This window comes from Dipodomys ordii, unplaced genomic scaffold (assembly GCF_000151885.1).
Source record: "Dipodomys ordii isolate 6190 unplaced genomic scaffold, Dord_2.0 Scaffold30, whole genome shotgun sequence".
In the NCBI taxonomy this organism is placed as follows: Eukaryota; Metazoa; Chordata; class Mammalia; order Rodentia; family Heteromyidae; genus Dipodomys; species Dipodomys ordii.
In genome coordinates this window covers 7,950,388-7,970,955 of record NW_012267246.1, presented here as the reverse complement: position 1 = coordinate 7,970,955, position 20,568 = coordinate 7,950,388, and the positions used below count along the sequence as shown (strand labels likewise).

At 37.6% G+C, this 20,568-nt stretch overlaps 1 protein-coding gene across 1 annotated transcript in view; it reads left to right on the top strand.

The window, feature by feature from the left end:
• Zbbx (zinc finger, B-box domain containing) overlaps positions 1-20,568 on the top strand; it is a 74,225-nt gene that overhangs the window by 35,471 nt on the left and 18,186 nt on the right. Inside the window, exons 7-14 of the mRNA XM_013016146.1 lie at positions 2,055-2,213; positions 4,175-4,349; positions 7,179-7,299; positions 10,265-10,380; positions 11,214-11,314; positions 12,674-12,753; positions 15,222-15,364; positions 17,664-17,977. Of these exons, the coding sequence (XP_012871600.1) occupies positions 2,055-2,213; positions 4,175-4,349; positions 7,179-7,299; positions 10,265-10,380; positions 11,214-11,314; positions 12,674-12,753; positions 15,222-15,364; positions 17,664-17,977 (1,209 nt within the window). The remainder of the gene's footprint in view (positions 1-2,054; positions 2,214-4,174; positions 4,350-7,178; positions 7,300-10,264; positions 10,381-11,213; positions 11,315-12,673; positions 12,754-15,221; positions 15,365-17,663; positions 17,978-20,568) is intronic.

Here is a 20,568-nt window from a genome sequence, read left to right as displayed (position 1 = left end):
TGAGTCCTTAACTTGGGGTTCATTTCACCTAACATCAACTTATCTGACCTTTTCTGCTTGTCTCAGACATATACTAGTTATTGCAAATAAGGGAAATCATGGGACCTATGTTTCTTTGGACCTGGCTTACTTCACTTAATATAATTTTTTCCAAGTCTTTCTGTTTCCTAACAAATGAGGCAATGTCATTCTTTCTGATTGTGTATACACACCACATTTTCAGGACAAGAATAATTTTTGTTTTGTATTATTCACATTAGTAAATAGTTAAATAATTATTCCATCTTGATAATACTATATGATATTAATACTATTGCCTTTATTTTATAGACATTGAAATGAAACTTGACATGATAACTGGTTGGAAATCCACAGACCATGTTTTTGGTGGTACTGGGGTTTGCTTACTAGGCAAGTGCTCTACCACTTGAGCCATGTTTCTGCCCTTTTATTTATTGATTTGTTGAGAGGGAGGTCTCTCTGTTTGCTTGAACTAGCCAAGAACAGTGATCCTCTTTGTTCTCTGATTTATAAGTAGCTATGATTACCAGCATAAGAACTGCACTTCATCCTGAAATTCATAGACGTTTATTCCAGGCAAAATCAAGCTTCCCTTAGATTATGTTTTAAAATACTGGTTAAAAGTCAAGTGTCTCTAGAAGCCTCATTATTATCATTGGAGGTTGATTATTATCTTTGGATAGCATTTCTTTCAGAAACAAGGGCAACATCGATCTAAATGGGCATTTTGATGACTTTGGAGAGCATTTGTCACATGCTACATAATATAGATAGCAAAGATAAGAAAACATACATGTGGGCCACATCTGTCATATTTCTGTAGCTACTTCATTAATTCACTGTGAAATAACATGAGTTAATTTGATGTTCACTGAATGACTACGCTTCGGTGTCATCTTTACTATTTAAATTGGTAACTGGATGAAAAAATTAGAAATAGGAATGTTTCCATGGGAAAGCATATAGATTCCCCCCCCCCATCCTTGCTGATTTTTTCAAGTTCTGTCTTGATGACATTGGCTAGGAAGCGAGGCCTGTTTCTTGTCTTCCCAATTCCAGCTTCTTATGCAGCTTCTAACAATTCTGGGTCTCTTCTCCTGGGATTGAGCGCAAGCCCAGATGTGCTCCTGACTAGTCCAGTCTCTGATAGGAGACTCTTGAGAGACTTCTCAACTCAGGACATTCTCTTGCTCATGTGGTCCAGGCTGGTAGAGGGGGCAGAGCTGTGGGAGGGACTAAATGATTCCAGAAAGAGCAGCAGAGAGTGGCAGAAGATGGTAGTTTGTGGAGGGAGGCCCGGGAGAACTTAGGGCTGACTAGGCAACTGCATTTGAATAGCACCTACTTTCTAGAACTGTCTGGATGAGCTTTCTCCCCTTAATTCTCCAATCAAGATAACTGAACAAAACAATACACTTACCTATTTGGGCTTGGCTTCCTGGAATGGCTGATAGTGCTTGGATCCATGGCCCTGCTTGGCTACCCACTCTCTGACCAACCAAAGACAAGGTTTTTAAAGTCTCTGCACTTCAGTCTCTATACCTAAAACAGAGAGGTTAAAGAGAATTCTGTTTTAGAGTTGACTTCAAGAATGAAACATTTCCAAGATGCTTAGAATAGTTGGGACACCAAACTAGTGTCCTCTGATGGTGGCTGTCACTATTATAAAGGTTGATCAAAATGTCAACTTTTCTTTTCCCCCTGGTTTCTGAGGCTTGAACTCAGGGCCTGGGTACTGTCCCTGAACTTTTTTTCCCCTCTCATGCTTATCTTGTGGCATTTTGGTGGTTAATTGGAAATAAAAGTCTCACAGACTTTTCTGCCCAGGCTGGCTTTGAACTGAAAATCCTCAGATCTCAGTCCTCTGAGCAGCTAGGATTATAGGTGTGAACCACCAGTGCCTGGCCTCCACTTGATTTAGATATTCATTAAAATGTACTGACTTTTCTGTGACACACAATGAATTCTGATAGCTTGGTTTGTTGTTTATAAAGAGGCTTCTGAGTCATAGTTCATTTCTTTTTATTCAATAGTCAAAATCTCAGATATTGTCCAGTGTGTTGGATGTTGCGCATCGATTCATAAAAGAAGTGAATCCGGATGAAGCTAAAGGAGAGAATATCTCAATAAAAGAGGCCAATAAAAGCCAGAGTAGGCCCACATCCCCACCTGTGTGGACCAGCAGCTCTGAGGTAAGCTGGGCTGGATGGTCCCAGGCTGGAATCTACAGATCTAACTGGAGTTATGGCAGTTTGGAGATTTGTGTATCGTATTATTATTTAAAGTGGATTCATGTTTTATTAGTCAAATATATGTTGACTGTAAAATGATGTTTAAGCAAGAGATTAGTGTGATTCCATTGAAAACTGATCTTTTTTCATGAATGATCTTTTGACCTGATGGATTTCTGGGCATTTGTTCCATGTCAAGAATTTAATAAGGATGCTAGGGAAACAGTAAAAGAAAGTCCACGAGGCAATATAACAATTTTTATATAAGTCCAGTCTTCAGAGAGACTAAAAATACAAAGCTTTCCCAGTGTTTTAAGTGACAAGCAATTTCAAAATTAAAAAGAAATATATTTTTGTACCAGTTCTGGGATTTTAATTCAGGGTTTGGGCACTCATCCTGAGCTTCTTTTGCTATAGGTTAATACTTTATCACTTGAGCCACAGCTCCATATCTGGCTTTTTTGTGGTTAATTGAAGATAAGAGTCTCACAGACTTTTCTGCCCAGGATGGTTTTGAACTGTGATCCTCATATCGCAGCCTCCCGATTAGCTAGGATCATAGGCATGAACTACTAGGATCTGGCTATTTAAGAAGCAGCTTGATAGAAAATTCTGGTAGTTAGTTAAAAAAAGAGAAAATTCTGGTAGTTATTCAGGTTAGCTATTTATCCCATGATGTGCTGAATATGTTTTTAAAAAACAGCTCATCTCCATATTTTTATAACAGACTTTTGCAGGTTCTTTTTTTTTCTTTGGTTCTGGGGCTTGAATTCAGGTCCTGGGCACTGTCCCTGAGCCCTCTCTGTTCAAGGCTAGCACCCTACCACTTGAGCCACAGCACCATTTCTGGCTGTTTCTGAGTAGTTTATTGAAGAGCTCTCAGCCTCCTGAGTAGCTAGGATTACAGGCGAGCACCACATGCTCAGTTTGGCTGTGTGGGTTCCTCAGTAAGAATCTCCTGTAGTCCTTGCCCTTTCAGAGGTCACTCTCTCTTCGCCGCATGCAGTTCTGAAGCTGAGAGACTTGGTTGGTGCGGAGCTTGTTCCATCCAACCAAGTCTGAGCTGTACTGAGGTCTCTCAGGTTTTACACTCATGTTCACTGAGATGAAAGAGAATGAAGCCTATGTTAGCCGAAGCTCTTCCCAACAGAGGAATTGTGTTTGCATTTTTCAAGCAAGAAAGTGTTTTCGTGGATCAATGTTCTCTCTCCTCCCTCTCACCCTCTTTCCTTTTCTCCCTCCCTTCCTCCCTCCCCTTTTCTCCTTCTGTTCCTAAATTCTTCCTTAGGTGGCAATCAAGAGGAGGTTTGAGCTCAGGGTCTCATGCTTACTAGGGAAATCCTCTACCACTTGGATCACACCTCCAGACTGTTTTTTGCTTCAGTTCCTTTTTTCCTATTAGTGACTTATGGGATCTGTTGGGAACTTGAAATTGCAGAGCTTTTGAACTTCTTGAGCAAAGTGACAATGAGAAGAATTTTCACAGGTGTGGTGCTGGCCCGTAACCTCAGTGCTCAGGAGGCTAAGTGAGGAGGATCAGGAGCGAGAGGCCAGTCTCTGGGATACATAGCAACGTCTTCTCTCAACAACCACAACTGAAAGTAAAAAGTAAAAAAGAAACAGTGATTCTTCTGCAGTGTCAAGACTATAGGGCATTGGAGGCCTGAGCATTGCCGACAGAATGTATGCATGTTTTTGTGGACACAGTGAATAACCTAAGAACCAATCAAACCTATAATATTAATTTATCTTATAATTGCCAGTGCAAGAAAGCATCAATGCATTTAAATAAGTTACTTAAACAATACCATCCTAATTTAAAATACAGCTGATTGATAATGACGAGTCATTAGCCTTACCTATGTGTTAAGACTCCAGAAAAGATGCTAAAGCACAGTTTGATGTATTTTGTACTGATTTAGGTAAAAAGAAACAAGACGGATCGGGGGGAATGCACAAGTCCGGGAGACCAGCTCTTGTGTGAAGGAGTTTTTGATGAAGTGGCTTCTGCCCAATATTTCCAAGAAGCGTTAAACCATTGGAGAGCTGGAAATTCTGACAACAAGGAGAAGCAGAACTCACAGGCAGGAAAACCAGGTATGGCTGCTACGGAAACGCTCAGCAGGCATACAGTCAGGGTGGCTTTAGTGATCCCCATTCTCTCTGAAGAGAATTGCAATGTTTGAAAACTTCACGGCTTGCTGTCAGTCCTTCACACGGCATTTGGTATGCAATCTATGATGGCAGGTGGTTGGCTTAGTATTTACAGACCCTGAATTGGGTCCTAGGGATATTTTATCTTTGTTTCCTATGTAAATTCAGGCAGTCCAATTAATGTAATATTTTAGTTGGTCTTTCACCGTTTTTTCTTTTAGCAAGAAACAGTTGTTAGGGTAACAATTCCATTTTAGAGTTCTAATTGTGATATGCGAAAGAGGAGAACCTGTGAGACAGAAAAATCAGAGATTTTTAGGTGTATATTGAAAAATATGATCTCAAGGTTTACTGTGAAATTCAGCAGGATAATTGATTGATGTTTGAAAATATCTTTGACTTTCCTTTTCTTCTGTCTCTCTCTCCCTCCCTTCTCCCCTCTCTCTGGTAGTGCTAAAGTTTGAACTCGGGTTCTTTTACTTGTTTAGGGAGTTACCCTACCATTGAGCCAAATCTCCAGCCCTGTATTTCACTGATTATTTTTGAGTTAGAGTCCTACTTTCAGCCTGACATGCATTCGGGCTATGATACACCTATTATCAGGCTCTGGGGTTTGGCTTGGGGAGATATGGATGCTGTAGTTGATGGTGTATAACCTAGTCAGCCATCCTCACATACTGTAAGGGCTCAGAAGAACATTTTCTACCAGTCCTTGCGCGCTGTCACCTTTAATCCAATTTGTTATGGCTTTGTCCTGTAGCTGAAGATGGTTGTGGAGGGAAATGATTGAGCTGTCTGTTTTCCAAAAACATAATGGGAATCTAGAATGGTAGAGGCAGATGTGAGTACATAATCAATAAAGTTGCAAAGGAAAAACAATCAAAATGTGGTGCAGGGAAGGGTAATGAGCAGGAGGTTTTATCCACCAGGGTCTTAGATGCTAAGGAGTGGACAAAGTCGTGCAGCATCCTGTTTGATCCATATGGTGGGATGACTATTATATAACCATCAAGTCTGACTTGGATGTGCCATACTGAGGATTCAGTTTTTAAAAATTATAACATTCATTCATTTATGTGTTCTAATTATCTACCTATATTTATATTTTTAATTGTCAAGGTGTGTGCAGAGGGGTTACAGTTACATAAGTAAGGTAATCAGTACCTTTCTTGTCAAACTTGTTACCCCTTCCCTCATTTTTCTCCTACTTTCCCTCCCCCAATCATCCCACCCCCAAGCTGGAGAGATCATTTCCAACATATTGTCTGGCATATATCACTGTTGCATTGGTTCTTTGTCTCACCATTCTGTTGTTCCCCTTCCAATTTTATGATGTTGCCAGACGTAAAATCTGAAGGCACCTGTACATGAAATCGTCCATCTGTGTGTGTACAATGTGTTTTTATGAGAAGCCTTCACTAGCAGTACTTTTGGCTATTTGCCACAATAAGTACCCAATGGAGAATGCAAATCCTCAGGGGCTGTTATTACTATAACTATTACTACTACTATTATTAATCATCTAACATTGATTTACTTTATCCCCCAATGAGGCGATGAATGAAGCCTGGCATTGATTCTTTCTCTTATTGGATGCATCATAGCGTTGCTTTACTGTACTTGAATATATATTTGGGGAGACAAAATTAGGAGTTTGGAAATTTGAGTGTTGGCACAAAAGTCATTAACAGCGATACATAACTAGATCCCTAGAAGGAGCCGACCTTCCTATTGCTATGCTACAATAACATGGCTGAAGTAATATGATTTTTCTGAGCATTAAAAAAATCCATGGCATTGTCAAATGTTGCTTTTAAAAATAGTCATATTTAAAGCTGGGCACTGGTGGCTCATGTATGTAATCCTAGCTACTCAGGAAGCTAATCCTCAGAATTGAGGATTATGGTTCAAAGCCATCCTGGGCAGTAAAGTCTGTGAGACACTTTTCTCCAATTAAGCACCAAAATATCAGAAGTGGCTCCATGCCTCAGTGGTAGAGAGCTAGCCTTGAGCAAAAAGTTCTCAGGGGTAGCACCCAGGTCCTAAGTTCAAGCCCCAGGACCAGCACCAAAAAAAAAAATCATATTTAACTTCTTGGTTTGGTACAATAGCCAATGATCTAAGAGTGTGACTATAACTATAATAAACTTGACTAGACTAAAAGGAAACTAATCACTGTTGCTTTGTGGATGTTGGTTAAACACCAACAACCATAACACATTCTTTGTAACTAACAGCAGCTATTGACCCTACTATATACACAACATGGTACATGGTTGCTGTGGGCAGCCAATTTGCAACCACTCAGTTATCCATCCTTGCAATTGCAGCACCAAAGCTGGCACTTATGCCTTCCAATACAACTGTCTTCCAATAAAGTGCAGAACAAGTATCCAACAAGTGCAGAAATGTATCCAAATAAAAACAGTGGGCCAGAGTTTAGTCTACTTTGCTAAACCCTGATCCAGGAAATCTATCCTTTACTTTTTCTATCACTGAAGATAACCAGAAATAGATAGATTAGAAAATGAAACAAAATTTGTGTCAGTATACCTTTACAATAAGATTCTTTGATTGCAAGGGAGTATTGAAGATAATTGCCTACATGTGTCACTTACTAATTCATTAAGACTTAACACCTTAGCATTATTTAAATCTTAATCTGTTGTTGCATATACAAAATGCTAAAGCACCTTTGCTTCTCTTAAGAGAAGATACGAGAATTTATAGGCTTGGCTTGATGAATTATTCACACTAGGCTTGTGTTTGTAGCCTCATCGGAAGAATGCGAAGTGCAAACTAATCTGAAAATTTGGAGTGAACCAATTAATATCGAATTTGCTGAAGACAGTCTATCATATATGGAAAAATTATGGCTTAGAAAACACAGGAGGTATTTTCTGAATTTTTGAAATTATTATTTATTAGGAAATGTAAAAGCTAGCTTGTGCCTGCCTTTTTATAGCCATTTTATATGTATGCTTCATATTTGCATAACTATTTTAAAGCATTATTAAATTGAAACTTCTTCTGTTTGTGCAATAATTTTAATTATACTTACAGAGGGTGCAACCCTGATTTAGAATTTGACTTGAAGCATAAAACTGGGTATGTGAACAAAAGGAACAAATACAGGATAGACTTTAAGAATGATAAGGGAAAATATGGTAATAAATGGTTACTGCAGATAGCCTTGCTGTTAGATCATTAACATCTGCACACACATTGGAGGCTAGAGTGTCCCCAGAATACTTTCAAGTTAACTAGACTTTTAATTTTATAATCTTTACAATACCCTCAAAACACTTTATTCCAAGACTATACCCTTAGATCCTACATTAGTTATGTTTTTTTCCCACTGTAATAAAACACCTGGAAGACACAACTTAAAGGAGGAAAGAATATTTTATAGCACATCCTTTGGCCTCATTTCCTTGGGGAGAGCATTATAGGAGTGGTAGCATGTGGCTTGTGATGGAGCTCTCACCCTGTCATGGTGGACAGAAGAGTGGAAAGGCAAATACAAGAAAGGGCTGGGGGAAAATATAACCCCATAGGACACGCCCCTGTATTCTACTTCCTTCAACCAGACCCCACTACTTCCTGTTTACCTCCTCAAAGATGCCATCAGGCTATGAATCCATCAAGGGATGAATCCATTCATTTAAATCAGAGACGACATTATCTAATCATCTCACACATGGAGGTGTGCTTTTCCATCTCCAGAAAATTTCCCATCCATCCAGGTTGACCCTCTAGTTTACTAATTAAAACTGCTTCACAATTCAAAACTATTAAAATACTCAACCAAAACTATGAACTAGTACACAGATTTTACTAGCACATGATTGTCATAATTTTACCATCATATTGATACATAGGATTTTGGAGGGACACGGTAAAAATCCTAAATTCAGTTTCTCTTCAGCAGAGTTCTTCACATTTCATTGTTTTTTCTTTTTCTCATTGGAAGATCATCAGAAAATACAAGGTTCTTTCGTAGATCTAAATAGGGAGAATCAGCATCTCCGAATTTCTAATAATCTCGAATGACGCTGGTGTGATGATGCTGGTCCCTGGATCACATTCTGAGGAGGAAAATGGTGGAGAGTCTCTCCTGAGTTGGCCAGCCCCTGCTTTACCATCCTTTAGACTTAGCCATTTCCAGAGGAGGTCGTTCACTTCATCTTCTAATATTCTGACATATAGGTTTGAGAAATAAAAATCTTTTCTCGCCAGCTATTTCCTGATCAGATTTACAGTCACTTGTTATATGTTTACCCAACTGAATTGATCAGTGCTCAATCAATATTTGCTAAAGTGTATAGAGCAAAAGACAGTGAGGTAAATACTATCCTAAAAGATGTTTCATTCATTCTCTCTGTGGCACCATCTTTATCAAAAAGCATTTGTTTCAGTGTCTGACTAGCCCAGATTTTCAACTTAGCTTGCTGTTGGGATAGTTGTTTATTCCCAGGCAAATCAGTTAAATTTTATTGCTCCAAGTTTGCTCATTAGGAAAAATACTGAGTAGAGAATGAACAATAGCCTGTATCTCAGAGCTCCATTGTCTAGAGTCTGTTAGTCTTTGGATGAGGGTGTTTGCTCAGAGAATCAGAGATATGGTCACTTCTTGAAGAAATATCTGGTTATCAGCATATTTATATAAATATATGATGAAGTGTTAGTACAGTAGGTTCAGCTTGAACTAGGAAGCAGTTCTACACTTCGATATTTGTGACTATGACTTCATTATTGGACATAGAGGTTTCCCTCCATTCAGTTTGGTTAGAAAATAATCTGAGAAATACATAGTTTGCAGTTCTCTGATAACCTACATTCTTTATGTTCACAAGTGTGTAAAACCACGTGCTACTAGAATACTAGCAAACATTTAGGGTCTTCACAATTTGCGCGATGTTCCATTGGCAATAAGAATGTGCAGGCTGTTCAAATTCACATTCCTGTTTCTCACAAATCCCTGCATCACTCCGTGAAACCAGGGGGTTCATCATTATTGCTTCAACTTCATCATGTTGCAAGCCAGAATAACAGCCATGCTTATTGAACATACTACTAAAATTTACTGGACTGATCATAGTTAGAACACACCCTGGAAAATTTAAAGTTGTTTCGTGAACTTTAAATGGATGTTTACCAAAGCCGTTCAGACAGCCCAGAATTTTATGTGGGGAAATGCATAGACTCACTTGGTCTAGAAATGGACTGTGTAGCTATTCATCTTAGTTAAAAATGACCTCCCTTCTCTGCCCAGTGATCTGGGAATGAAATCTACACACTTGACCTCTTGAGAATTCCCAGTCCTTTCTCCTTGCTTTCCATTTGTCTTGCCATCTTCAACCCTCAATGTTAATTAGATAAAAAATGCTCTGGCATCAGCACCTCTCTTTCAAACCACGGGGACCTATTTCATCCCCCCTACTGGTAAGCTGGAAGTTTAGACAAATGCCCACAGATTCACTTAGAACTCCATCAACTGAACGGTCAAGCTGGTGAGATAAAACACACTTGCAAATGAGCTTTTTAAATAGTGCAGCACATTGCAGAGGCCTCATGTGGCTTTGTGGAGAATTCTAGACTTACATCATAACTTTGTTTTTCATCTTAAACAGTAGGATATAGGATTGATTAAAAAAGAAGCCTGTGTGATGTCCAGTTGCATTCCAAAACATTTAACCCATTGAAATTCTATTATGTACAACCACTACTTTCTGCTGTGAATTAAAGGTGTAGTTAGAGTTTCATCGGTAGTTTTGTGTTCACTTGGGTAAATAAATAGCCAATTTTCAGATTACCCATTCTGATTTTTTAAAACCCCTGTCTTTCCTGTGTGGTAGAACACCACAGGAGCTGCAGAGCACGCAGTCCGATCCTGTCACCTGTGTGAGAGAAACAACTAGCGAAGCAGAGTGCTCCTGGAATGAAAAAGAGGACAAAGAAGACAATAGTGATGGTCAGCAAGGCTTTCAAAAATCTATCATTTAAAGTGACTTCCAGCAAGCTTTAAATAGCCTCCTTTTATCTCCCAGATGAGAATCAGGGATGCTCTCTTCTCATCCTCTAGACTGACTTTGCCTCAAAGAGTTTCATTTAAAAAATGAATACTAGTTTGGGCACTAGTAGCTCACAACTATAATCCTCACTATGTGTGTGGTGGTGGGGGCGGAGGTGAGGGCTGAGATTGGGAAGAAGAGAGTTCAAGGCCAACCCCAGGCAGAAGACTTTGTGACACCACCCTTAACTGATAGCTGGATACAATGGTACCCACTTGCCGTTCTAGCGATGGGGGAAGCTGGGGTTAGGAGATCAAAGTTCTAGGTCAGGCTAGACTCCATTTGAGGAAGACCAGCTAGAGATGATAGGACCTGCTTGTCATCTCAGTTATAGCAGGAAGCCTAAAGTAGATAACTCAAGGTCCAGGCCCCTTCCAGGAAAAGAAGCAAGACCCCATCTGAATAAGAACCTGTACAGAAAGGACTGGAGGTGTGGTTCAGTGGTAGAAGACCTACCTAGTAAGTGTGAGATTCCTGAATTCAAACCCAGTACCCCACTAAAAAAAAATAAGAAAATGAATGGTAAAAATCTGCATGGTTTCCCAGAACTGGAAAAACTGCCAATGTTTCTATGTTTGTCTCGATGCCTTGGAAAAGATGATTCTTGCATTGCTTGCAGAATTATGACACAAAAGTAAAGTATCAGATGGGAAGTAATCAGATTCTTTGAAATTATCAGAGAAAAGAAATGATCAGATTCTTTGGTGGTGATGTCTCCAATGTTGTTTTCTAGATGAGGAGATCAAAATACAGTATCCTACTCCTTTTCTGCCAATAGAAGAAATAAAATTAGAGAGATTTGAGCCATCGCTAACGATAATAGAATTGGATGATGTAAGTGCACAGCTGCTATTCACATTCCTCAACAAAAAAAATCCATGAACCTACAGTTATACCTCCATATTATTGTCGTTGCAATTTCTTACATAACTCTTCTAAATTCAAGAGAAATTTATATATGTTTAAATTTAGACACACTAACAAAAATAAGGCAGCATATTTTTTAATGTAGAGTGTAAATTTGTGAGCTAAATTGATATTTCTACTTCATTTTGTGAGGTGAGAAGACATTGCACTGTGCTAACTTATGGGATGTAGTTTGGTGTTCGGTTGGTTTAATGCTGTACTTTATCTGGCTTTTATATAAACCTCAGTTTTGTTATATAGTGTATGTTAAGTAGCATCGAAATAAAAATGTACTTTATAATGTCTATATAAAGGAAGAAATAGCATTTAGGATTTAAGAAGTTTATTATCTCAGTAAGTTGTATAGGAATCCCTAGTAGATACAAATAGAATCATCTAGAAGTGGGGTCCATCAGACAGAGCTAAGAGCCTCTGGCTCAAAAAGGCTTAGGATTTGACAAAAATCACTACATTTCTGAATTTCCAGTAGTCCAGTAACAAAATTAACCATTTGTCTCAGAAAATAATTAGAATGAAGAAAGTACCTGTTCAATGCTTTCTCTTCTTTTTTTTTGTCATTCATGGGGCTTGAAGTCAGGGTCTGTGCGCTGTACTTGATCTCTTTTTGCCCAAGTCTAGTGCTCTACCACTTTTGAGCTGTAGCTCAACTTCCACTTTATGGTGGTTAATTGGAGCTAAGAGTCTCATGGACTTTCCTGCCCAGTCTGACTTTGAACTGTGATACTTAGATATCCTCCTGAGTTGCTATGATTACAGGTGTAAGCAACTCGCGCCTAGCCTTCTTGTTTGGGTTGGTAGTTGATGACATTCTCTTTTGTTTTTCTCTCATTAGCATCATTTCATTTTTTCCTCTGGGTTAGTTTGAAATATTGAGCAAATACCCACATATATATATACATGCATACACACATACATGCTATTTTTTATTTTTTACTGCATTGAATACATTTATGACATAGCAGTCAGAGAACTAGGAACCACTAAATCATGATTTTACTTGATGCTTAGTAGTTATCTAATAAAGTGCACGTTGTTAACTGCAGGCTCCATGTGCACTAGTTGTGACAAAGTGAATGACAATTCCAGCACCCTCAACAACAAAAGAGTTGGATCTGCTTAGTTCTCCTAGAATTGCAGGCTATAATTAGACTACTCATGATGTCATTTGTTGGGAGAAAATGCTCTTAAATAGCACCCATCAGTAGCTGGCTACTGTATAATAAGTCTACTAAAGATATTAATATAATGTTGCATATGTTTAATAAGACTTGTGAAGAGGAACCGGAAGAACAGGGAAATGCCGTGCCTTACAAAGTTGAACTAGTTGATTCAGACAGTCAGCTAAGGTAAGATCTTCCTAAATCACTTGGGGTGTTTACTAAAAACCTAATGTGAATTCCAGGTATATTTTAGATATGAGACCCTTGTCCTCACGTTAAGTTTTACAAGGTTATGTCGAAAAACGAACTTTATAACTTTGGCCGGGGACGGGGAAAGGGGGAGTGGATGGGAGGGGGAGGGGGGAAGAAGGAAGCAGGGGATGGGGGGGGAGAGATGGGAAGCGATGGGAAGGGGAAACAAAGGAGGAGGCAACAATGCTTGATAAGACTCATTACCTTGCCCATGTAATTGTAACCCCTCTGTACAGTATTTTCACAATAAAAAAACCAACCAACCAACCAAACAAACAAAAAAACCTAACGTGAAAATCAATGAACTCTTTCAGTGAGAAATTCATGGGGTCGAACATCTGCCTTTAGTGTTAATTTCACTTATTCATTCTAAAAACTTTGTGTATAACAATAAGTATAATTTTTGGAGGGGAAGGGAAAAAACAAGTTGTTTAAATAGGGATACAAGTAGACCCATTGTAACAGTGAGATGTATATATAGGATGCTATGTCAAAAAATGAACTTTACAACTTTGGCAGGGTGGGGCACATGGAGGGCTCTGGGGGGGGCGGGGGAGAATGGGGAGGGGAGATGGGAATGGGTGGTATGGGGAAACAAAGGAGGAGGCAACAATGCTTGATAAGAAATGTACTCATTACCTTGCTCATGTAATTGTAACCCCTCTGTACAGTATTTTTACAATTAAAAAATATGTGACATCCATCTTCAGCAATTGAAAGAAATGGACTACAGTGATAAGTTTGTATTGTTGCTTCATTTCTGGATTGTTTAGTAGGTTGTTAAGAATTTATGTCATATATTTCATATGAACATTATCCGTGAAAACTGCTCTTTATTTAGTTTGCTATAAATCCTAAATAAGAGGTATGGAAATGATGAAATGGAGAGATTAAAAGAGTTTCTTTACTTCAGATTACTTCTTAGGTAGATTTTAATATCGAATAAACTAATTAAGAATAACACTTTACTTTGTAATTGTTTTGTAGAATTTTATCATGGCCAGTATGAAAAATAATACCTTGTTCTATTTGTTATCAATGTTTCAATCAATATTTCCCTGCCTCTCCTTTTGGCCATTGAGAATGATAAAGTTAGGTGTTTTGTCTACCCATTATTGACTTCAATAAAAAGTAGATTCTTCATGACCTCTGATATATTCTTTTCTTCAAATCAACTTGGGCCTTTCTCCATTTTCTGTGACAGCTCTGGGTCTAATAGTGGCTTTTGCACATACAAGCATTTCCGTCTCTACACATAGATCCAGATATCTGCCATTGATCAATGTGCGTGGGAAGGCAGCATGTGGACAGGAAACAGTTTTCCTCATTAGTAGATAAAAGGTTTTTATTCACTGTGGAATCCTCAAGGAAATGAATAGCATTTTTGCTAATTCTAATTCATGTACATGCATATGTCTGTATATGCACATATTCTTGCTCTTTATTTCCATGTACAATATCAAAAGAATTGGCAAAAGTAATAAATCAAGATGTGGTAGTAGTTTCACAGCTGGGTTTAAACTACTCATGGAATTATATTTATCTCTTTCCTCATGATCATGAGTACTGACACAAGAGGAAATTTTGGTGATGTATATATCCATGATTTTTTTTCAATGTAGAACTTGTGTAAATATCCTTCTACTAAATGTAATATTTGATTCAGAGTAAATGTTATTGAAATGGGTAAGTATCCTTAGGGAGAATAATAATTACTCAAATCAAAATCTAAGTACCACATGGTACTATTTTATTTTATTGTTTGTTTGTACTGTGGTTTTACAATCAGGTTCTTGAATGTGCAAGGCTGGTATTCTACCATTGAGCCATATCTTTAGCCCTGACTTTTTGCTCCCTGACTTGGTTAAGTGCCTGAGCCATGATGCATCCACTTTTGGCCTCCAGTCTTTGTTGGGATCAAGGTGCATTAAATTGATTATTTGGTGCCTTCTAGAAAAATGGAGTTTCAGGAACTTTTCTACCAGGCTGGCCTGAAATCACAGACTTCCCAATCTTAGCATCCTATGTAGCTAGGATTATAGTTCCGAGGCTCTGCCTCATGGTTATTTCTGGAACAAATAACATGTTCATGTGTTAAACCATCAAATTTCAGTGAGCTTTATGGGGACTTCGCCATTGGGAAGAAGGAATGTGCAAAATCAAACATTTTATGCATAGCTATCTATTGAAATTTTGTAGCATAATTGAATTTGATCAGTTACTTATTCCATTAACACATATGATTTATTTATCTGTAGTTTGGACTATGTGAACAATAAAGCTAAAACCAATATCAAGTTACAAAACTGATGTTAATATTGAGGAATCTTTGTTTTAAAAACCAGACTATTTTGTAGTATGTATTTTAACTTTGCAATTGTGCTTGTCTTTGAACCTGGAAGTTTTATATTTCCTGATTGTCAGAAGAGTGGTTTTCCCTATGAAATCGACATCTATCAACATCATGTTACAAACAAGGGGAAAACAGACTTCTCAAGTTTTTGCCTGAGAAGCAGCTCTTCTCAAAGCAAAGTTAATTTCCAAGGTACGGTTTCCTCTTTTTGTTTACAATTATCTACAATGATGTTAGGAGTCCAGTAGGACAGACAAATTCTGGAGGCTATAAAAGTTTGTCCCATTCTGCTTATTTTAAGATAAGAAAATACATCCCTTAGAAGAAAATGGATCTAACATATAACATGGTCTAGCAAATTCTCTTCTTAGTCAATGGGATAATGTACACCAGAAAAAAGCCAATCTCGAGTTCTTTCTAAAAGATATTCTAGACTCAATTAGCAATGAAAAGATTAAATAGATGAACTTGTACTGACAACAGTCATAATCCAACCTGTTGTCCTTACTTTCAACTAAATATTTCCCTGGGCTTGAAATATTCCCTTAAAAATGATGCAAAGATTTGTAGAAGATAAAGCCTACAACACATTTTCTTCAAGTGTCGTTGTTACTAGGAGTTCCTTGGTTCTCCAGGTTAGTATACTACGTGCAAATGCCTAGTTTTACTCTCCTGATTGTGAGAAGGCTTTCTAGAGTCGTGTAAGTTATCTTAGGCCAGGAGTCAGCTTTGGTGTTCATTCATTTCACTCTGAATCAGCATCAAATGTCATTGCTTCCCTTATACCTAATTTTGTTGATCTCAATATAAGAATCAGATAATCTCCAATCTTCCTTTCCACTCAAACATTACACCTGGCTGATCCAACACAAAGAAAAAGGATATTTCTTATGTGAACAACCTGAGAGATTCTAGGAGTACTATAATTTGTAAACCTCATGATTACCTTCCAATTGGGATAAGAGAAAGTAGGAAATAGGTAGATATAGGGGAATCTTTCTGTTCTGGCCATTTTCAGTGACTAGAAGCTCTTAAATCTTTAGGGCCAAGTATGAACTGTACCTGCTTTGTAATTCAAGCCTTTATTATGCTCCAGATCTGATCAGAAATGAGGGTTGTTTGACAGGGGAGCATCAGATTCCAATATCCCATGGGAAAAATAATGACCAAATAATTCTTAAAGACATTTTCAAATGATTTATTCTTAGAGTTGTTTTCGGTGTGTATCAGAATTGAGCAGAAATCATGGTATTCCTGTAGGCCTTCTAACCCCACACCTGCATTTTCAGGATCACCACTGTACCACACAGTGTTTGCAATTTTACCAATAAACAATATTCAATTAATCAACTGTAAATGTCTTGATTGATTTCCTTACTGAAGGGCATATTGGCTGTTTGTAGGCTTTCTCAATTATGAATGAAATTGATATTCAAAACCACATGTGGACTTTTAATAAGACACTATTTTATTGCATTTGTGAATATACCAAGGGAAATGTAAAAGTATAGTGGGCTTAGAGCTAGGTGTTTGTGGCTCATAACTATAATCATAGCTCTGTAGGAGGCTCAGATCTGAGGATAACAGTTCGAGGCCAAATTTAGCAGAAAATTCAGAGAAATTTGTACAGCAAAATGCAGGACTAGCGGTGAAGTCCAAGTGGAAGAGCACAAGTCATGACAAAAAAAAGCTGAGCTAAAGTTTCAGAAATAGTACAAAAAATAGGGTATATTTAGGTTTGTAAGAAATGGACAAAGTGGCTACCCAAGTGGCTACAAAGTACCTCAACCACTTTTGATGGCAGTGTTTCAGATTTATTCTACTGTAGTACTTGTGATGGCTCATTGTTTGGTTTACAAATCCTTAATGACATGCTTGCAAATGTTTTTTTTTTTTTTTTTGGTAGTACTGGGGCTCACACTCAGGGCTTTACTTTCTTCCACTCTTTTTCCACTCATAGCTGTTAGTCTACCACATTGTCACTCTACCACATTTCCAATTTTGTCTTTTTCCTGGTTAGTTGAAGATTTTCTGGTTAGTTGAAGTTTCTCTGATTTGTCTGTGCAGGCTAGCTCTGAATCTCAATCTTCAGATCTTAACTTCCTGCTAGGATTACCGGAGGGAAACATCAGTCAGCATTTTGAACAGTTTTTAAAACATTTATTTGTGTACATATGTGTGTGTAAAATGTGTGTATGTGTATAGGACAACTATATTTTTGTGTATATAGAGACCCATATAGACATGTATTCTAAATTTTACTGCAAAATAGCCTCTTACCAACTTCATTAGTCTAGTTCATTAGCATATGACTATAAATAAATTGTGCTTGCCACTTACGAATATAAGCGTAATGGAAGTATTTTAACATTGAATCCTCAGAAACGAAATTATAATAGAGTTTTGATAAATCAAATCTGGGATTATGAACAACTTAATCAAGTGACCGAAATCCATTTGTTTACCTCTTGTAAATATGTGCTTTCCATAGCGGGCCTGTCAGAGACAGATGCTGACAGCACCGTGGATAAACATGTTCATTCATTTGACATGGACAACCCAGGGGAAAGTAGTACTCACCCAAGAGATGGAAGAGAAAAATCTATCAGCATGGAAAGTAACAAAACGCCAAATGATGGCTGTGCGGCACTGGTGAGCAAGGACTCCTTTGTCAGAATCGATGTGAATACACCTTCCATGGAGGAGAAGTCATGTGACGACATAGATCCAGGGGAATTCTCTGAGTGCAGCAACCTGCCTGGAAGGCCTCATCTGGGAGATTCTAAAGCTCCAAAGTCACCACCGGTGAGTGTCTTTTATACTTATTGCTGTAATGATTACATGCGTAAAGACTCTCTGAAGAAAACGTCACTTTGATCCAGTGCATTCTTATATGTTCCTGTGTCCTACAGCTGCACTTACCATCAGCTAACTCAACATCAAATGAAGAGCAACTTCTATTGATGAGGAAGAATAGTTAAGATTTACAGAACCCATTCTATCAGGGAGAGTGCAGTTTTAATAAAAATCATTTCTACTCCAAAGAAATAGGGCTCAAGTGACTCATTATTATCACATGTAAAATTATATTTAAAATCTATTCTATATGCTAGAATCTTCAGTAATTGTGATAGTAATAAGTGACTTGGAAATTGGGTAAATTACACCTTTTCATAACTCTTTATATTTATTGAAAATGGATTTTTTGGAGACTGAACCCAAAAGTGAACAAAAATGCCGAGGAAGGAATATTGTGGCTGCTGCTATGATACTTTAGCTTGGGGAGCTTGCTTTCTGCTCCCCACTTTGTCAGAGATGTGGTGACGCTGGGTGACTTCTATGGGAGTAATGTCCTCCATGGAAAACCCAGAATCTTAAAGGTCAGCTGGGGAGAAATGACCGCAGGGGAAACATGGGGAAAGGAAATGGAAGCCTGCAATTTATAATTGGATGTGAATTCTGACTTCTTTCCCCTCATGAAAAAAAATTAAACCAGCTTATGTGGTTATGTTTGCAGGTGAAATTTTAAGAAGCTATAACAAAATCGATATTCTAATTGTTCAACTTTTGGTGGAACAGGTAAAAAGCAAAAATCTCTCCAATGTTTTCCAAGGCTACTTTAACTTTGATGGAGAAATTGGGAAAAGACTATACCCAACTCCATAAATTAAGACGTCAGAGCATAATAGCAACTCTACTCCAGGATGTTATGTACCAAAAACAACAATAAAAGCCCTCTATTTGGAAGATCCAGATACTTAGTGGGCATCATAAAATTATGATAAATATTTTTTAAATTTATGAATAAAGTATACATTCCATTATCCTAACACAGGATGTCTTATACACTCTCACAGGTACATAATCTATGTTTGCAGAATGCAAAGTGATACAGTGATTAAAACGAAGGGATTACAACTACTTCCATTAAGACAGATGACATGTTTCAGTTTAACTGTAGATGGATTTGTAGAGTGTAAATGTTACACCATTCTATAAGCATTTACAATCATTACAATTTTTTTATGGATACTCCTAAGGAAATGGGTTGAAATACTTTGAAATAGTGTATCAACACAACATAATATGCAATTAAACTGAATTTATAAAGACTAAAAGGTCTTTTAAAGTATAGTTTTTATAGTTTTATACTTTTATAAAGTATAGTTTTATAAAGTGTATATGTCTAAAACAAAATCTTAAATTCGAGTGGTTATACAAAAGGGCTGGCTCTTTTTCTAAATAAAGTAATATTTTAATGAATTCCAGTGTAATTGTAATTGAGAAGTAAAAAATAGTGGCAGTATTTTCACACACACACAAATGTCTACCCCTTGTAATAAGCAATTTTTCCTGAGTAGTAAGGAAGAAAGACAATCCATCTGTGTTATGAATAATTGGTGAGTGCCAGCTATGGAGACCTTTAACAGAGTTAAGGAGAGAGCCACCCGTAGGATATCTGTAAACCAAGAACTTTCTAGACTGGCCATTGGAAGCATTAAGTTCTCAATTAAGGTTAGAGACTGCACTCTTGCTTTGGGAGAATTCATTAAATCCATTTTGATTAGACTTGAACTGTTCTTTTTCTTGTTTTCCTCTGGTAGAAGCTATTTCCTGAGAAGAAAGCATGTAGGAACCCATCCTATTCCAGAAAAATAATCATGATCCAAGAAGCAAGGGTGTTTTTTAAGCTTCTGTGTTTCCTGAAAGAATCTGAGTACTACAACTGTTCCTTTGTAAAGGGGTGTGTGTGTGGAACATTCTATTGGGTCATGCATTAAGTTGTGTGTAATTAAGAGTATTTTTGGTTCTAGTTCTGAAACATCCACTCGAATAAAAATGAAAATGCAGCCGCTATAAGTTTTTGGATGACTAAGCCAAGACTTTGAAGATATTCCCACATTTACAGTTGTATAATACAAATGGGAGTTTCTTAGGGCTGAAGGAATTTGATATTTGATGATCAAAATTTGAGAGAGCTGGGAACAATGTCCTGGAAGAGCAGACTTGGATTTGTCTTTGAATGTCATGCATAACTGAGTACTAGTTTGGAATTCTTTTCATTTGTATGGTTTATAAATTTATATAGAGCTATAGAAGTTGGTTGTGCATTGTTTAATACTTTGACACAGACTATTCTTGGGCATTAATTGGGTTATTTAGGGAACTGTTAATACCAGTAACTTCTCTGATTGTATTTTTAGTTCAACTAGAGAGCCTCTGTATTATCTATTTGTTTCTTTCTATATTGACATACGTTTAAAATCCCTATTTCTAGTCTACCCCACAACAAGAGGTTATACCTAAGCTTCAAATGAACACAATCTCTATTTAAACTTAGTCCGATAGTTTCTAGTTACAGAAAATCTGTTACTTCTTTTCTGGTTGCCTCAGGT